This window comes from Megalobrama amblycephala, linkage group LG2 (genome assembly GCF_018812025.1).
Source record: "Megalobrama amblycephala isolate DHTTF-2021 linkage group LG2, ASM1881202v1, whole genome shotgun sequence".
Lineage (NCBI taxonomy): Eukaryota > Metazoa > Chordata > Actinopteri > Cypriniformes > Xenocyprididae > Megalobrama > Megalobrama amblycephala.
In genome coordinates, this window is record NC_063045.1 from 12,213,330 (window position 1) to 12,234,533 (window position 21,204).

The 21,204-nt window shown below is 34.9% G+C and overlaps 1 protein-coding gene across 1 annotated transcript in view; it reads right to left on the reverse strand.

The window, feature by feature from the left end:
• insrb (insulin receptor b) overlaps positions 1–19,632 on the reverse strand; it is a 78,399-nt gene extending 58,767 nt beyond the window's left edge. Inside the window, exon 1 of the mRNA XM_048182721.1 lies at positions 18,429–19,632. Coding sequence (XP_048038678.1) covers positions 18,429–18,507 — 79 coding nt within the window. The 5' untranslated portion in view covers positions 18,508–19,632. The remainder of the gene's footprint in view (positions 1–18,428) is intronic.
• Positions 19,633–21,204: the final 1,572 nt, after the last annotated feature.

The window sequence follows — 21,204 nt, forward strand, 5'->3', positions numbered from 1 at the left end:
ATGGACGTTACAATTATAAACAAAGCGTCTGCTCTGCTCCATACAGCACGAGCTGCAGAGTCGCAGTCAGATTTCACTTATTACGTGATGATAAAGAGGAGAGATGACTGACAGGTCGATGGCGGAGGATTCGCAGAGTACAGAGTAGCCTACGCATGACCACAAATTCAAAAGCAATTTCAATACCCCGCATACTAACTAGTGTTGCACGATATACCGGTAGTAGAAAGGTATCGCGATACCCTGCTTTTAAAAACGGTCCGGTTCTTCATTTTATTAGTACCGGTACTTTGAGTGCCAGCTGTATTTCCTAATGTGCGACAGCAGGGGGCAGTGTGCGTGCAGCGCGCTGCTTCTAAAGCACATTATTGAGTGCGTGTTTATTCCTCTCAACTGCGCAACGGCTTTTATGGTGACGAAACGAGAGGTATGATGGCAAATATAGGTGCTCTTGCAGACCGTGCACAAATTGTTGAGAAAGCAGATGCACGAAGCGAAATATGGCATTATTTAAATAAATGAGATAAATGAGTGTTATTTATTTATTTTGCTCGTGCAAGCAGACCTCCACAAAGAGGAGTATTATTGAGTGTAAGTTTAATAAGTGATTTTTGGTTGCAAAAATAAAATTAATTTAAAAATACATAAATATGTGAAGGTATATAGGCTACGGTTATTTTAAACCAATTTATGCTTGAATAACATTGCTCTATTTATAGTAATCTAATATTTACAATAATCTTACTGTCAAAAACACCTACATGTATAAAAAAAACGGGAAAAAAGCATAACAGCAAATAATTTACAATTTTATTGAGCATGAAAATAATAAACATTAAAAATTATATTAAAGCTAACTCTAACTTCATGGCAATGAAGCTCAAATCCAGAATTATCAGCCTGCACACTGGTGAAGAAAGAAGTTCTGTCATATGTTATTTCCTGCTGTTTTAGGTTTTTGCCATAGTATCGTTTAAGTATCGGTATCGTGATATTTAAGTTGGGTATCGTATCGAAGTCAAAATTTTGGTATCGTGACAACACTGATTTCCTCGATCTTTTGATCCATTAAAACATCCTGCACGTTTCATTGCTTAAAGGTCCTGTTTTTCGTGTTTTTTTGAAGCTTTGATTGTGTTTATAGTGTGCAAAATAACATGTGTTCATGTTTTGCGTGTAAAAAAACACAGTATTTTTCACATAATTTACTTATCTGTATACCGCTGTTTCCACTGTCATAAAAACGGGCTGATGACTTCCTTGTTCTATGAAGTCCCTCCTTCAGAAATACGTAACGAGTTCTGATTGTGCCAGCGGTTCCTGTGTTGTGATTCGACAGCAGCTTAGCGCTCCTTGCCCGGAAAGGTCACGCCTCTTACCATAACGTGGAGATGCATGCACTCAGTGGATTATCATTTTCGGGAACGAGTTAAACATAAATTGTAACCATTGATCTCTAAGTACAGCGTCCCTGGGAAGGCCAAACAAAGGTGATTGGACTGCGGGATGAAAATAACAGCGTTTCGACGACATGGCGACAAACACACTCTACAAACGCAACTCTTGCTCTTCTCCGTGGGAGCGCAACAAGACCACGCCCCCTTTTTGTGTATTCCTGTGGGCGGAGGCTAGTCAAAAAACTGTTTTAGTGACATCATTAAAGAAGGAAGTAGAGGGATGTAGTCCAAACTGGCCGTTCGATGTAGGCGACTTCTGTTAAATAAAATATCTCGCTTGGCATTGAACTTTGAGCTTTAAAATTTTACAGATTTTATTTATACTCTAACAACAACATTACACACTAACTAAAGTTTGAAACATGGGATCACGAAGAACGGGACCTTTTAAATGTCCTCCTCATTATAAATCGAAGCATTTATGTTATCAAGCACTGTGACATCAAATGGGCAAAAATATTTGCATATGACTTCCTCTAAAGCAATACATCTACACCCTAAAGGAGCCACTCATTTCAGACAGTCAAAATAATAATTTTTCTGCATATGTATAAGTTTTTTGGTGCATGACTTAATTAACATTATAAACTCCAAGGAACATAAATAAAAATAAATAAATATATATATGCAAATTTATACTTAATAGCAAACTAAATTTTTTTAATAATACAACACAATACAATGCGAGTAAATCAGTAGCATATGCGACTAAATTTCATGAGAGGCGACTAAAAAATATCTTTTATTAGCCAATGGCTAGTAAATTGAATGTTTTCACTCACCTGTAATTGAGTTAGAGGCAATAAAATAAGTTTAGCGCAGATATAATTTCATTGCCTGCTGAGCTTTACGCATGGATGCTTGGCTCAGAGCGCCCTCTGTCGCTTTCTCTCACACCCGCACACTCACCGTGAGAGAAAGAGAGAGCACATTGCAGGGCTCGGTGACACCGCCCCAGTCGGACCCGTGCTGTGTCGTCATGAAAGTTTATCATTTGCACGTGTTTTAAGTCTTGTCAATTTAAACATTCAAGCGCAAGAAAACGTAAAAGATAACTCGCGCATGCCCAGAAAAGCTGGGTCTGACAGCACGTGAATATTGAATTGAGTTCTCTTGGAGAGTATCCTACTAAACGTCATCAGTTATGTCTTTAGTGAATGTAAACGGTTGAAAAAGTAAACTTGTGTGTAACAGTATATTGGATCTGTGCATTAGTCTTAAAGTGACAGCAGCCTAATATTCCTGCTGCTATCCGTATTTTTAATCGCAAAAAAATAAATAAAAACTTTTCTAACTTTAATAAGGATTATTTAATTTATACAGTGAAGACTATGTGGTGCTATTTTGCATTTGATTACTTAATTCAATTTCTATACCTAATCTACCTGAAAAGCACTGTTTATTTAATTGGCATCTTTTCTACTGTGTTTATTTGTGCTATTGCTTGTAGTTTGATTATTTGACCTTATTTTATTACAGACTGTTTACTTGACTTTAATTGTGTTTGAAATTTATATATTATAATTATGTCGATTTTTTTCATTTGAATTGTTCTTGCATTCCATGTAAAAAAAAAAATCTGGCGAGTAAAATAAAAAATTTATTAGCCAATGGCGACTCGAGCTTCAATGTGTCCATCAAGGGTTGTAATAGGATATAATGAAAAAATTGTCCTAAAACAGGTATAATTTTCTTGCATAATATACTATATTACTTATTAAATAATATTATTTTCATATAATACTATAGTAATATTACTCATTTGTTTTTGAGGTGAAATTTGAGCTAGATATTTCTTGACATTTAAGATTCACGCATTAAGATAAAATGAAGCAACAGCTTTAAAAGAGGTGCTGAGGTTCTGCTTCCCACAATGCATTGCGTCTATTTCCAAACATTCAGTTTAGTTTACATAAGCCATTACAGAGAATGGTCTGTTAGTTTGTGCAAAACTCTGACTGACTAATCCCTCTGACTAAAATGTTGTCAAGTAGTCCATTGGTAGTAGTATTGCTGATTAAGCACAACAAATTAAAAGCCAATTAAATGACCATTTCCAACAAACACGAACAGAAGGTACAGAAAACGTCCATTAAAATGGAAAAAGGTGTTCAGAGAGCTTAAACTACTCAAACTTGAGCTCGAGAACATCTTAATTTTCTGCATCATGCAATCATGTCCCAAGTAGGAGCAATGGAACGAATGGCTTTTATTTAGGCTAGCTTTTGGCCAGCAGAAAATGCTTTTAGCCTAAACACAGGAAAAATCAGTCTAGGTCTAAAAAAAAAACCCCAAAAGATTTATCTGTCAGGAATCCAAGTTGCACATGACAAACAAGAACGTGGATTCTGTTCAAAAAGCAATTTGTAGCAACATGCTTTTTGAGCAAAAATTTATTGTGAAACAGTGAGTGCATCAAATATCAATAGCTGTGGGGTAATTACGCTCTTTCTGAAAGGCTTCTGCCCCCATTAACGCTGAAGAGACACTAGAACACATTTCCTAGTGCTTCTAAAAGCAGCTACGAGGCCCTCGGGTCATCGGGGACGCGGCTTCCGACAGCAGAGGTATGCTCCTCATAGCACACTGCTCCAAAACCAGATGGGATCTGGCATCTTGACTATTCGGCTATTTCTTTCAAATCCAGAGGAGGCAGCCACGTTTCTAACACGCCTTTAAAGAGCAACAGTTTTAGCGAGATCTAGATTTTTAATTTCTCTGAGAATTTCTGACAGTCCGCCAGTTAGGTCAGAAATATTTTGAATATGAATTCTAGTATGCAAACACACAACCGATGGTCTGGTTGTACATAGTTCTTGCAATACTGAGGTGCTAACAAAAATATTTCCTTGAAATTGTGACCTCAAATAGAAAAAAACAATTTCAACAATAGCGCCCCTTCTGTCTGAGAATGCAACATAAACATGCACATTTCAGAACGTAATGCATGAAATTGAGCTTGTGTAGCTCAAAGCATAAATATTTGAGTATTTTTACATTACATTTAATCATTTAGCAGACACTTTTATCCAAAGCGACTTACAAATGAGAGCAATAGAAGCAAATCAAGACAACAGGGAAACAATATGTGCTGTGTCCCAGTTAGTCTAGCACTGTACACGTAGAAAGGTTTTTTTTTTTTAATAGATATTTAAAATAGTAAGTGTTAGTACTAATGAGTCATGTGTTGACATCACACACTGTCTGCGCAATAAACCCTCTCCAAGAAGTTGCGTGCAAGTCATTGCCTCTACCAATACATTTCATGAATAATTACACTCAGACTCCAAATATTTAGTGAAATTAAGCTAGCCTAGCTTAAAATATCATCATTCAGGTAACTTATAGGCCTTTTTTAATTTCTGCAATGAAGCAAATGCGGATGGAATTGAGCAATCCAGTCATTAGAATGGAATTTACAGTATTACAGAATGTTTGCGGAATTTGGCAAATTTTGGACGAAAAAAAAAAAAAATCTAAAGTAGGGCATTACATTAACACCAAAGCATTCAAAACGACTACACTGATCAACACAAAATAGGTGTCATTTCAAAGCTTAACAATGAATGAAGCCACTTCGATTAAGTCCTAAGCAGTGCTGAGTTATTTGCTGATAAAGGGGAAAAAAATGTTTTCACAATTTATGAAATACTTTTTTGTACTATGTACTGCAATGTGTCAAAAACATCATACAGTTCAGATAATCATGTGTTATATGTCATTTAAAAGGACTCATGGAGTAGAATAAAACATGCATAATTGTTTTGGGCTTTGACTAAACTTGAGTGCATTTTTTGTACGAGAAGCCCCGGCAAGGACCATATGTAAATAACATACGAATGCGACATTTAGGCCTATGTCATTTACGTTTTCACTCCTAACTTCATGAAACGTGCTCTGATTGAGAAAAATGGCACATCATTTACAGCAGATTCTCATAATTAAAATGAGTCCAAATCAATAAACCATTGAGATATTCCTCGCGGAGTTACGACACATAAAACCCCACAGGTGCTAACTAAAATCAAATATGTAGATTTCGTGTGTTTTTGCTCATAACTTCATGAAACATGCACGGATCGTAGACATTACTTACAGTGGATGATCCCGATTGAAATGAATCTAAAATCAACAAAATCCATCGCGACAATCACGAGATATTCCTCACGGAGAAACAACAATTTTAAAAATTCCCATTAGGGGGCGTCAAGGGCTAGACAAAAAGGCTACATTGGTTCCAACTTTTGATTACTTTATGCTATCTCCACAAAATTTTAACCCAGATGCAGCTCACATGTATTGAAACTTCACCAAAAAGAATTGTCCTCCTACTTTTTTCCTTCCTGAGTTACTGCATGTCAAATAAGAAAGATATGTAAAATTACAATAAAAACATGTATATGTTTATCAGCAGTTTCTCAGCCTGAGAATGTCCAAATGTAATGACAATCTATATTTTCTAAAAATGTAAAAAGTTTTCTATCAAACGATACCTATCTTTTGATTCTCCTTGCTATAGTTTTGGAGTTACTTTTGTGTATGTCATTTAGAAAAAACAACTCTAAAAATGCTTTCAGGGCTTAAGGGGTTACGGTAACGTCACTTGTCAAGCTAAAGTGTGTTTTGTGCCATTCTGTTGCACTTTGTTGTGTCGTATTTGAACACACAAGCGTGCTTTGCGTCGACACCCCTGGAAAAAAACACGTTTCTACCAACAGATGACGACAAATGCTACCGAACATGCGTGAGGACTTACGCTACACAACGTGGTGTGTGTATTTGGAGGGGAGAGTATAAAGGATTATTACAATGTTTTGTTACGTCAAACACTAAGCTCTTCACGTCATGCCGCGTGAAACGCACATTCTCGTCAGCATTTACTGCTAACGTGGTCACATACAGCAACCGCAGGATGCGTGTTATGTTTTTCCACAGCATCTTGAAAGCAGGATGCAGCTAAGGAAGAAAAGCTGCAAAGAACCAAGGAGACAAAAGCCAATATTGATCAATTCCTCATTCAGAGTGCTGATGGGCGCTGCGTGTTTGGGTGAGACTGTGCGAGATGAATATGGCCATTGCAGTGCGGCCCCTCCCCTGCCGTCTCTGGAATCAGTCCACACAGTTACCGCAGGGAGAGGAGCGGCCGAGCGTCTGCAGGGAAAGACAGGTCAATTTAATGGGCTGTTTGTCTGTTCTGGAGACCACCGGCTCAGACTGACTGCTGCTGGGTAAGCCCACGTCTACCCATAAACCCACACGCTCTGTCAGACTCTATGGCTCATCATGAAGCAGCTTTGGGTGGTGTGTGATCATTATGGGTAAAGCAAGAACTCTACTGAACCCTTTAGAACGGAATCGGAAAAAAATTATTTAAATGTTTGAACAGAAAAGCATTCAATAAAACCAAACTGGACAGAATAGGAAAGTATTAAACAGACCATAACAGAACCAAAATAAACGGAAAGGGAAAAAAATATTTAACCAAACCAAAATCAAGCAGGACCAAACAAAACAGAATCTAACATAAACAACATAACCAGAAGGAATCAAATAGACATAATAGATTAAAATAAAAAATAAACGAAAGAACAGAGGAGAACTGAAAAGAACAGAATCCAACAGACACAAACAAAACCAGAACTGAAGAACCGAAGAGTCAAACAGAACAAACACAAAAAGAACTGGCAAGCAACACACAGAAATCAACCAAAAATAAAACTGAACCAAATGGAATCCAACTGAACAGAATCAGGTAGAACCGAATAGAACCATAAAGTATTTGGATTGTTTTGAAAGAAACTAACAGAACCAAATAGAACAGAATCCAAAAGATGCCAAAAAAGAACCAAATAGAATCTAATAGAAATAAAAAAAGTAAAGAAAAGTGGAGAGCAGAAAAGAACAGAATCCAACAGACACAAACAAATCCAGAATAAACAAAGCAAAAGAGAATAGAAGAAGAAGAAAAAATAAATCAACAAACACAAAAAACTGTCAAGCCCCAGATAGTAGTCAATCAAAAATAAAATTGATCCAAATGGAACCCAAATGAATAGAATCAGAATGCAAGAGATCGAAAAAGAAATAAAAAAAAACAAAAAACATGAACAGAGTAAAATAAGAAAAGAACAGAACTGAAAAAAACAGAATCCAACAGACACAAACAGAACTGAAATGAACCAAATCAAATAGAAACAGAAAATTCAACAAGCACAAATGGAACTCGCTAGAACAAAATAGAAATCAATCAAAAACAAATAGAACCAAATGGAACCTAATTGAATAGAATCACGCAGCAGAAACGAATAAAACAAGAAGTATTTCAAGTTTTTTCAAACATTCTAATAAAACCAAATAGAACAGAATCCAAAAAAAAACTGAATCTAACTGAGCAGAATCAAACAGAAATGGAAAGAACCAAATTAAACCGAACAGAATCAAACTGGAACTTACAGAGCCAGCTAGAGCCAAAAAAAATTATATAATCAAACAGAACAAAACAGAAATGCATCTCTAAGTGAAACTGTCAAATGTTATTAATTTCGCTGCACTATCCTTAGGCACAAATTTCTCCACTACAAAATTTCTCCTAGGATAGAGGAGCCCCTTCATAAACAACGTCCGATATTCAAACATTTATGAATATTTTTAAACATGTACCTGCAGCATTAGACAGCAATGAAATATCAATTCATTATGCAGCTCAACTAATATTTCCACTACTTGTTTTCCCGTTAGACTTCCCTGGACACTAAACAGTTTTCTAAAAGATTTTCAAACACACGGGAGCGTGTTGGTTTTTCCATTCTGGATATCCTTAACCCAAGCAAGGTGGGACACGTACAGAACCTGCAGACTCTGAAAAAGTAAACCCACAAATCACTCACTGTCGTCTCAATGGACCTAACAGATCCAAAAACCAAAGCACAGCCACAAACCAGGTCAAAACTTTGCATATTCCGAAAGACACAAACATTTGGATTTACTTGACAACACAATAAAAGCCCAATTCATGGAAACATCTCTGCGATACAATATGAATAAATGGATAGTTTTGGTGTTTCTGCTGTGACGCTATCCTCCAAGCATCCCACCATCTACGTGAGCCTCTTCAAATATCTCATGGGCAGTTGGGCACTTGACAGACGACTCAAACAAGACGTAACAGCACATGAAAAGGGAAAAAAGGACTAACCAAAGCAAACAAATAAAGCTTGGCGAGTGTACTTTACTTTATTAACAATAGATACACTGTTTCCTTTGCCACTGTAGTAAACCACGGTTAATTTCTTGCCCTGGTTGGCTGCCAAGTGCAGTATGAGCCGTCGCCTCGGCGCTTGGCTCACTGTTTGGACACATTTCTGAAGTTTTCCTCTCACGTTGAAGCATCTGACACAAAGAAAGACTAAAACACGTTGTGAGCAAAATTGCGTCACAAAATGTTGCTGTCTAAAATGATGCATTATGGCTGTGAAAAGGTGATGAACGGCTGAATGCAAAGACTCCAAAAACAAACTGTGTGCATCACATCTGACTGGATAAACCAATTTAGTTGTTTTTGAGATGTCGTCACTGCAAAAGAAAAGCTAACTGCATTAATCTGCATCATTAGATTATTGGAGTAAATTTTTACAATTTCTGTTTTTATACCTCAAAATGTCATGTTTAATTCAATATGTTACTTGCCTTTTTTTTGTAATTTACTAACAATTTCTAACATTTTTTCAGTGCAGATATTCCAACACATTGTTTTAAAATGAAACGTTTCAAAATAATTAATCGGTTTGAGCAGGACAAGCTTAAATTAAACAAATTAGTTCAGTCAAATTAACTTTTATGAGTACTTTTTTACTTTCAAGTTCACAGAACTGATATATTTTAAGTAAACTGAACTCTTACATTATTTTGAGTTTTATGAACTTATTTCTTTTAATTTAGACAAACTTAAATTGAACTGAAACTGGGCTGGGATTTCTATTTCCCAGCATGCTTTGCCCATGGCACTCGAAAGAGAGAGTAAATGCTAAAATTAAGTGTTATATAATGTTAAGTGGGAGATTTAGTAGTGATTAATGTTTTGTTATGCTAATTTAGAAGAGTGACTCTGTTAATGTGGGTTTTTGGAGAGTTACCATCATGGTGTCAAGTGGTGCATGCGGCTTGGTTTGAGAACAAGTGTTAAGTGCTTTATATAGCTGTACTCATACAGCAAGTGTTATACCATGCTATTGTTAACATATTAACAAATGAGCATTTTCTGAATTAGCTAGTTATAGCTAGCTAAGTTTACAGTAATAAAAATGTTTATATTGAGGTTACATGATAAATGTATGAATTAATGTACTCAAACATTTCAAGTTGAGTAAAATTATAATGTATAAGTACAAAATAAAAATCTGCCAGTTCTGCTTGCTTAAACTTTGCCTGATTGCCTCAAATTTTCTTAGTTTTGCCAACTTATTCAGGTTTACAGTGTACTTTAAAGTTAAAATTAAATCAAAATTTGATGCTATTCAACAATAAAAAAAAAACACTAAAACTAAAATTACATTGTTTGAAATACTACAAGTGAATTCAAGCATCACAGCATTATAATCTACTATATGAAAAAGTATATTAATTTTTAATATTTTTAACATTTAACAGTGACATTGCTCCTGAAGGTTAACATTAAGTGAGTGTTTGATGGCGACAAAGGTAATCTAAACGCAAATTACCATCCACAATTAAAAACCCAATATTGGTCGAAATCAATAAATTAAGAAATCCAATATGGTACAGATGTAACTTATAAGAATCTTACAATTTCATGTTGACTTTACAACTGTAGTCTCCCATTTTTCTCAATTAAAAGTAGGCTAAAACTTGTAGCGTAAATGCTATATAAAGAAAAAACATCGGAGCTTGAGCAATCAAGTTTCCCTTCCAAACATTATTTAAGCATAACTGCACTGGACGAAAACAAGCAGGCGATGAAGGTTGTGTTCACACTTACAAACCATACAGGCCTGGATTATTGTATTCAGGCATTGTTTATGTGTTATCCAGGCAGGACGGCTGCAAATACGTGTTGTATGAGGGGAAAAACAAAACTGTGGATGGCAGTGAACTCTCTCACCTCCCCTTAAATGAGAAAAACTCTGGGACGACGTGCTGTCTGACAGCAGCGCTCGGGCACACAGCCACAACCTCACAAAGACACCCGTGCTTTTGGCCTCGGGTGGGGAACGTGGCCCAGCGACGGGAATGTTCACTTTTGTAACGTGGTCTGCAGCATTAGCGCCAGAGTAAAATGACTAAAAATAAACCAAATAACCTCTGATTTCTCATCCCACACCTCTACAAAGAGAGTAAAACAGGTGGAGCAATCCAATATAAAGGCTCTAAACGCAATCCAGTTAAAGGACTAAAGACCTACGCTTCCACACGAGATTACGAGAACAACAAAGACTTGGACGGCATCCTGCTAGAGTATGATCTAATTCTTCATCTTCAGCTACGTCTCCTAATGTGGTCAGGCTGAAGGCAATGAGATTTCAAGCTGAGAACAGAGCAAAGCATAAAACAACAGTTCATTTCATGTAAAATTACTTGACAGGATCTGAGTTTGACTCTTCTGAAGAAACCTTTAAACATTCAAAGTCTAGATCAAACAGGAAAAAAAAAAAATGAATCAAACAAAACACTCAATTAGTATTCACTCCTAAACCACTTGGTAAATGGCTTCGAAACCTGAGATGTTATTGAAGTCAAAATGAAACAACTGCAACTCTTTTTACTTCCATGGCATATTTCTGAGTGAAAATTCAAAGACACTCAATGAGCAAAAATCAGTTTTTCAAAAAGACAAAACTTCTCTTAAGAATAACGTGCAGCAATATATTGTTCACAGATAGTCCAAAAACATTTAAGAAAAAAAAAAAAGGATCAGTTTTGAAATAGTTGACTTAAATGTCTAGAATTTCATAAAGCCCCCATTTATCCTTAAGTAAACTAAATATAATTTAATAAACTCTTGCTTTGTTGCACATACAACTGAGGTTATAATATTAACAACATTGCTAATTATGCTAAACTGAGAAATTGTACACTCTCAAACACTTTAGTTTAGGGTTGCTTATTAGCATGCATATTACTAGGATATTTGCTGTTTATTAGTACTTATATAGCACATATTAATTCCTTAATTTCTGCTTGACCATATTCTACATCTCTTAATCTTACCCAATACCTAAAATTAACAACTACCTTTACTAACTATTAATAAGCAGTAATTATGAGTTTAATGAGGCAAAAGTCATAGTTAATAGTGAGAATTGGACCCTAAACTAAAGTGTAACCCAACTATCTGTAATTTGGTCACTTTTTAATTAAACAGAAATATCTGCAAAATAACTTGGAGATTGCAAAACATTCAAGTACAACAACACATTTCAGAATTTAGACACCTTTTTAACTCTGAATTTTGAAAATATGACATAAAATGTAGGGATTCTTGGAACTTCTTTGAAATGGTGATTAAAGCTTGTTTTCATTCATTGCTTCAGAATCACTTGCCCTTCAACTATCTGATAATATTTACTTGCAGTGAGAAGGGAGAAAAAAATCCTAATTTGATTTACCGCAAAGTAAAACAAATTAATGTCACCTCCTTAACCTTGTTGAAAGGTTTATTGGCAGAATAAAGATGAGTATCGCTCACATTTACGGCTCTGTAATTGCGGGAATAGCCACACACATTGAGATATGCAGCTCAATAAAGAAAAAGGAGCTTGTCTTCACCCAGTAAATTATTTTGTACAATACTTCCTCTAAAAACAGCCCTAGCACTGAGGAAAAACATCATCATTCAAAATAACATCATTTAGTTTCAATATATTTAACCCCTCTATATTTCAGCTACTGTATTTCAACATAGTTATGACCACTTGAAAGACCACTTGAAAAAAAAAAAAAAAAAAATCAAAATTGACTTAATTTTGTCTTATTGTGTGCAAGTCATCACTACATGTTACAGTGAAGAAAGTTTATTTCAGAGTCTTTCATCAAAATGTAATAACTTTCTGCATCTGAAGTGGAAAAATTGTTCAGACTCTAAATTCTGATTGGATAAGCCACATTTGAAGTCATTGTAAAATGATCAACCCAGGCTCATTAGAAAAACGTACCTGTGTCAACAATTTTGCAAAACGCAAAATACGTTGTGACATGCACGTTTTGTGACAGTTTCGAAGTGAAATGTCCAGTGAGTGGCGCTAAAAGCGTGTTTAGTTTTTCCGTAACAGATAAATGTGAATATGGCAATGTTTTATGTTGGAGTATGATTACTGGCCCTGTAATCATAATTGTGTATGAAAATGATTAAAAGTGCTTGTTAGAAACTGCAATGATATGTACGTACTGATACGTATTTTGCGTTTTGCAAAAATGTTGACACAGGTATGTTTTTCCAATGAGTCTGTGTTGAAAATGATGATGAACACAACTGTGATAACACATTTTGATGTGCTACTGCAGTTTACGCAGTATTATAACAGTCGGGTTCAAGAAGCAAAAACTCCATGAATTTTCTCCATGGGGAAATAGATTTTTAACGATAACTTCGAAACCTTTAAAGACAGCCTTACTGTGAGCTACGAGACTGGTAATTGTTAGTATTTGCTGCTGTTGAAGCCGTCAGTCCACAATATTTAAACTTAGTTGTAAAATAATCGTGTTAACAGTGGAAGTTGTGAAAAACTACATTACCCATGATGCTGTATTGAAAATTACACCAATCAGATAGTCAAAACAAGCAAAATGCAACAAAAGATCTCGTTAGCTCCGCCCACTCCCATGAAGCACTGCGAATGATGTAATCGAGTCGATCTCTACACTCTTCAAATATTTAAATGTCTGAATATATATATGCATATATTGCAATAAACTTAAAATATATTGTTTTTATATATAATCAAAATTTTTAAATGAGTAGTTTTATATTTCTCAATTTTTAATTTGATTATGCTGTTCTCAATGCTGTTGTTCTTTCACTCACTAAAGTCTTTAAGTACAAAGTCTTGTACCTTTGTCTTTTTGTCCAATTTTCAAATACTTTTTTGCTTCAAATTAAAGTTTGTTATGTTATGATTCACCTTGTAGCTGATTGGCTTGGTTCATGGCTTACAATGCTTTAATGAAAAAAGTTTATGTGTGAATAAAATCCTAAATTAAATCTGTTCATCATATAAAGCAATCGAGTCTCTTCAGAAAATTTGGACTAAATCACTCGATTCATATGATTTCGTTTTACGATCTCTTTATGAACTTTTTGAAGCATCAAAGTGATAGTTGCATAGCTGTCAATGGAGGGACAGAAATCTCTCAGATTTCATCAAAAAGATCTTCATTTGTGTTCGGAAGATGAACAAAAGTCTTACGGGTTTGAAATGACATGAGGGTGAGAAATTAATGACAGAATTTTCATTTTTGGGTGAACTAACCTAAATGGAACCTAAAGTTTTACACAATTGTTTATTCCGATTATTATTATTAATAAACAACAACTGAATGAGCATTGGACCCTTTTAACATATTGATGTTGCCGCCGTTTTAGAAAAGCAATAAGCCACTAAAGTGAAGAGATTAGCCTCCAAAATAACAGACATGGAATAATAATAAAAAAAACTCATAACTTCCATTTTGATTTCACCCTTACATTGGGATTTGATTAATAATTAAGGTCAAAAAACCTGTTCTCAAAATACATGTAACCCATCAGGTAGTGTAACAGAGCTGCCAAAATTCTCTAAAGCACACAAATGCTGGAGACAAGCTGTCTTTCCACCCTCTCATGTGCTGAAAGGATCCCAACTCAACGCTTACTGATCCCTGCATTACTAGCATGGTTTGACAGAGACATTATGGCATGAGATCATTGACAGATAAAGCCGGACGGATACAAACAGCAACCAGCTCATCAGATCAGATTTTTCAGGCATGTTGTAAGAGGCATCGACCTCATTTGTGGCCTACAACAACCCAACATGGAGAACTGTGTCAATAAAAGAAACAAGCCGCCTTGAATCTTTAGTCAATGAATATTGAGTAGAGGCGTGACAACGTTAAGACTGAACAAGTCAACAGGTCAGTCGAATACGTCAATGTGGAAATTACAGCCCCTGCGAGGTGGAATAAGGGCAGGTTGCTCCGTTCATGCCCTGGAACATCTTGACATGGTAAAGTGAGGATACGGAGTTAAAACTGATGTGTTTGTAACAAGATCACAAACAGAAAAGAGTGTAACGTGAATGGCTTAAAACGGTCTAAACTATAACACCTGCTATTTCCTTGATTTCTCACCATCATAAAACTTAATGTGAAAAGTTATATAATCAGTATCAAAAAGGATCACTGCCTTTTTCATAAAAAATAAATTCTGTTATACTTTAAAAAAATATATTATTTATATATATATAAAATGTTAAATATTTTAAAAGTCTTGCTTTGCACAAACTATGAACAAAAAATGTGATTAAAAAACAAAAAACTGATTAACAATCGCTTTCTTTCGTAAGTGTTTTGCAAAAAAAAAATGCTGTTTATCTTCAGTTAAACAATTCCTTTGAAAGAAAAACAGCAACATTTGTCCATTATTTTTATAATAAATGATTTATGAAATTATATATTTAAAAGCATTTTTTTTAATAAATACCAAGATTTCAATAACTAATTTATTTATTTTTTTAAATAATGCAAACATTTTATGCATGTATTTAAAGTTTGTTCTTGTATGTGAATGTATGAAGATGAGTTTTAAAGTAACAACCTCGAGAAAATGGCCACACACCAATGCACCTGCGAAAATGCTCCGATTTCCTGAGAAAAAGCCCACCCCGGAGATTCGGAGAGCTGAACATAGAGCTCACATGCTACATGGCAAATGTTCAGATACATGACCTGGAAGACAAGAGGTCAGCAGGCAGCAGACGCCGAAATGAGTCCCGAAACCCTCAACGGCAAGAGCACCTACAGGGTGGGCCACTTCAAAGACATTCCACACTCTTGGAATTCTGGGAGACATACCAAGGCAAACTACAGAGTGTCAGAAGATCCCAAACAGGTCCATGGAGTTAAAGAGGCCAACGGTAATGTTAAAACTATTCCAACGTAGTCTAACATCTTAATATTCTCAAGTTCAACCGAAGATAACAATGACGGGAGAGTTTACTTTAAGCACTGGGGATGGTTTCAAATAGAGCAAAGCTTGGTAAGATTCTTTACCTGAAAAACAAAAAGATTGCATGAAGGTTTATCAAGTTTCTGTTAAAACAATAACACCACCTGCAAACACCTCATGTTTTCCCTATCTACAGTTCAAATGGATCGCTGGGATGCAACAGTTCCCTATAATAGGGAAGATCCAATTATTCCCAGACCATTATTTATAACACCACGTTACTTATTGCAGGCATCAGTCCAGCACTTTCTTGAGACGGCAGCTCTAAAAAGCATTAACAGGCGACGATTCTAAGTGTGCCCATAAAAGTGCCTATCCTAAATTTAAAATGATGTTCAGAAATGGAAAAGCTGAAGGGGTTTAGATATAGTAGCTATAAATTTCACAGCAATACAGGATCTCACTAAATGTGTGCTGAAGTTACTCCATTGACACATGAATGAGAAATATTGTGAATATAAAAATTCAATTTAGCACAAACCTGATAGCGCCTTATAATAACTTTTGCATGTACATACGTATATACATATATGGTAGCCAAAATAATGGCAATGTATTATAAATAACATATGATTTGATAAATGTACCACTGGTCAAAGCTTTTTTGGTTAATGACTTACAATACAATTAACAAGAACTAATATGAATATATCTTACTTATAATAATATATATTTAATATAATAAATATTATACTGATTTAAATATAAACAAACCACTGTTCTGTTAAGTATGATATGATGTTTGATATAATGATAATTCATATAAATTATCATCAAAACATGAACTATATAGCAATAAAAATGATTATAAAGAGTTAGCTACTCCCACACAAAGCTTAAAATATCTTACAGTACAATATTGTGAACGCAAGCAACATTCTTTTCCTTCTCAATTATTAAATTGATGTCATTCAGAAGACGAGCACACATCTCTGGAAATATAGATAGAAAGAAAACCAATGTAGGCTAATCCTGCAATTATGGGATCTGGGAATCTTCTTAAGCCGGGGACACACCTAACGATTGTAAGGCCGATTATGAATGTAATTTGATACTTACGACTGATCATGTCCAATCGCGCCGAGTCAGAGCCAGTTGCGTTCAGTCGGTGTTTACAGTTGGTGCTTAAAATCGTGCAGTGTGCTGCGTCTAACGATTCTAGTCTTAGAATTTTAGAAACAGTCATTGCCAGTCCTCCTCGCAAAGATTCTTCTCAAATTTGATAATTCCCATTTCTGAAGTAGTGATTACGAGCAAATCGCATTCAAGTTTCGAAAGGAAAGTCATTTTTACAATAGCGCTGAGAGCACGTGAAGGCAGCATAATATTTGCGACCGATGACGTCTCTGTTTCCTTGGAGACTGTGTCAGGCGATTGTAAACAAGCGGCGAAATGGCGTCAAAAAACGTTTGCAGTCATAAATACACATTGGACAACCGGTATGGAAGAAAAACTGGTTGAACTCTGGCAAGAGTACGAATACAACATATCTTCGAAGGAATAACGTACCATAATAGAAGTGATAAGGAAAGAAGCTGGGCTGCTATTGCGGAAGCTTTGAACGTATCAGGTACAGGACCGGATTATCCATAGACGGGATTGGGCTAGTGTCCTGGGGCACCAGCCAATAGGGGGCAACAAGTGATAAAGATAATGACTAACGTTAGACTTTTTTTTATCATGTTTTGTATATATATTATTTATCTGGAAAGATACGGATACAAAATTAACAGTTAATGATACAATATATACAGAGAGAATATAAAGAGCCCTGCCCCTTTGATCGCGAAAGTGAAAGTGCCCTTTGAGGTCGCATTGTGGTAGTATCATTTACTTCTGTGGTAATTTATTGGTCTGTACAGTGCCGTTTCAAGTCGAACAAGCTTCATTGAGGATCGCAGCTTATCGTTGCTTAACAACGGCGACACCACCGGAGTGCAAGCTCTAAAAATAGATTAATTTACCAAAGTTTACTCACCTCAAATTCTCTCTGTTGAAAACAAAGTGCGCGTTTTCCTCTTTTTTTTGTTATTTTCCGCACAAATATAGCTGCAGAAGAGCGCCAGCTGTTTGTTTACATCCATTTTCAAGATCCCGCGCACAGTGTGTTGCTTAGCAGCGGTCTCAATCGTAAACGTTTGTGTTCTTCTCCGACTGTCAACGATTAAAATCGGCTCCAGTTGAAGGAAACAATCGGTATGTGTGTTCAGTTCAGTCTTAGAATGTTTCAGCTAATCGTTAGGTGTGTCCCCGGCTTTAGGGCCTCAACTTGTTTACAACGCGCTTCCACATCGAACGTGAAGAACGTGCGTGTGCGTCTCCGTGACTGGAATCCAGGCGTGCGCGCGCTCGCGAATCCCGCCGAGTCCAGTCACGAGCGCTAATCTGGCCTTCGGGCTGACGCAAAGAACGCCAGGCCTAGGGAGCAGTCCATTTTGAGAGGAAGCGGGGGGACGATGTATAAAACATACGTTTGACTACAAAAATAACAATTATATTTAATTCTCCAAATGACCGAAATTGTACCTTTATAAAATGAACTATTTATAAAACGGCTTAGAAATAGCCATGTTCAACACAAAAGGCAATTTAAAAACAAACAAATGATGCGACATCCCTCAACAACACGTCGGAGCAGCCCGAAGTATACATGGAGTGAATTCCACAAGTCCCCTCAGTTGTAAACTATAATAGTACACACACAGCGGAACAACATATCAACATTTTGTGAATTAAAGCGTGTTGTTACTCACTTTCTCCATGTAGCGATCCGCAGAGGCACACGATGTAGGCGAAAGTGACCAAAACAACCACAGATGTGTCCAGCCGCATTATGTCTCGCGACACGTTTTAGTTTTCTTGAAAAATAAATCCTCCTCTGGCGTGTCAAAAATCAACAAAAGAAAATAAAACGTTAATTAGCTTATATCCAGGCCAATAAAGTCTCAATCCCAGCGACAACTTAAATGAGACCCCCCAAGAAGGGGACCCAGGGGTCCAGCGTGCTTCAGTTAAAAATAATGTTCAATTTAAGTAGTTGTTGCCTACACAGCACGGGTTAAATTACTATTAAATAACATGATCTTGCACTCTAGTGAAAAATAAATGAATAAAAATCATTTTGAGCGATTTTTCAGATGCATCTCTGCTTTGAGTAGATCAGGCATGAAAAACGTCCATGCATTTCTTCCATGGAATCAACCCCACACTTCTAGGAATGAGGTACCCTTAAGGGTACAGTACATTGCAACTTTTTCATACCCCTGTTTTAGTTTGCAAATTCCTGTAAAATTAATAAGAGTATAGTAGCCCAGGCTGCCTTAAAAAAATGGGGGAAAAAATCCACAGTTCTCAGAAAAGCTTGCAGATGTTTCCAAATAGTCAAAATTTCCAATAATTTGACAGATTTTAGTGTCTCTGAGGGCAGAGGCAAAATATATGCGTTATTCCACGGGTCGTTTCATGTATTGCCAAATGTTCTTATCAGAAAAATGGGCATCTCCTCGCCCCCATATACACATGCATATAAACCAAAAGAGCTTTTTTGCTATTCCGCTGTCAGATAAGCCACCGTCCCCTAAAATTAAGTATCCACACACGTTTGTGTATTTTCAAAGCGTTGAGAGCCAAATAAAAATATGGATATTTCCCTAAAGTCTTTGCTTCTAGCACAATGCTCCCGAAGTGTGTGAGCGTACGCGCGTCACGGTCGCGTTGCGTTTTAATCTTCCACGTTAATCAACAGACCAGCGTCCAACGCGTGTCGGGCCTGCCCATAAAACCACTCAATTCCGTCCACAAGACCCCAGTGTGCGGTTTAGATGAACTCATTGGCGTGGGAATGGGCTGAAAGTGGGAAAAACTTCTCTCGTGTTGTCGGCAGTATGGTTTTCCCCCTCTCGTCTCTCCCTGTGTACCTCCACCAGTAAACAAGTACTGCCAGTCAGCTGGGGTAGAGCAGCAGTGAAGCCGAAAACACGGAGCGGATCGCAGCGGATCATAGCTGCTGGAATGGATCTGTTACACCCACTTAAAGAGAAAGCAAGAGTCAAGAAATAAAAATATTGACGCTTTTTCCATGGTGTTGCTATAAGGCTTAAGACTGTTTAGAAGTTTGGTACTTGAAATCTGAATCCATGAGGTATTTTACATGTAAAAAATAATTAATTTATATGAAATTTATTTTTAAAAATATATAAAAATTATATTTTGATTTATCAATTAAAATATATGTATTCAATGTTAGTTGATCAATAAATAATATTTAAAAATTTGAACTTTTCAAAAATGAAAATAATATAATATAATATGTGCTGTCAAATCGATTATTCGCATCTAACATAAAATTTTGTAAATATATAAAACATATCAATATTATATAATAAACATAATTTGACAGCACTAAATAATATAATATAATATAATATAATATAATATAATATAATATGTGCTGTCAAATCGATTATTTGCATCTAACATAAAATTTTGTAAATATATAAAACATATCAATATTGTATAATATATATAATTTGACAGCACTAAATATAATATAATATAATATAATATAATATAATATAATATAATATAATATAATATAATATAATAGTGCTGTCAAATTGATTATTCGCATCTAACATAAATTTTGTAAATATATAAACCATATCAATATTTTATAATATATAATACATTTGACAGCACTAAATATAATATAACATAATATAACATAATATAATATAATATAATATAATATAATATAATATAATATAATATGTGCTGTCAAATCGATTATTTGCATCTAACATAAAATTTTGTAAATATATAAAACATATCAATATTGTATAATATATATAATTTGACAGCACTAAATATAATATAATATAATATAATATAATAACATAATATAATATAATATAATATAATATAATATAATATAATATAATATAATATAATATAATATAATATAATATAATATAATATAATATAATAGTGCTGTCAAATCGATTATTTGCATCTAACATAAAATTTTGTAAATATATAAACCATATCAATATTTTATAATATATAATACATTTGACAGCACTAAATATAATATAACATAATATAACATAATATAATATAATATAACATAATATAACATAATATAATATAATATAATATAATATAATATAATATAATATAATATAATATAATATAATATAATAGTGCTGTCAAATCGATTAATCACATCTAACATAAAATTTTGTAAAAATATAAAACATATCAATATTATATAATATATATAATACATTTGACAGCACATAATATAATATGTCTAGTTTGTATTAATTTATATTTCAGTTTTAGTTTTAATTATTTAAATACATGATTAGTTCAATGAAAATAAAAAATGTTTCTTTGGCAACTATTAAATAAAATACTTTTTTAAGGTTTCATTTTATTTTATTTAATGTTATTTATTTTAAGCAATGAACTTTTTTATGGTTTTAGTTTTAGTCATAACCTGTTTCTGGGAATGATTTCACTGACTTG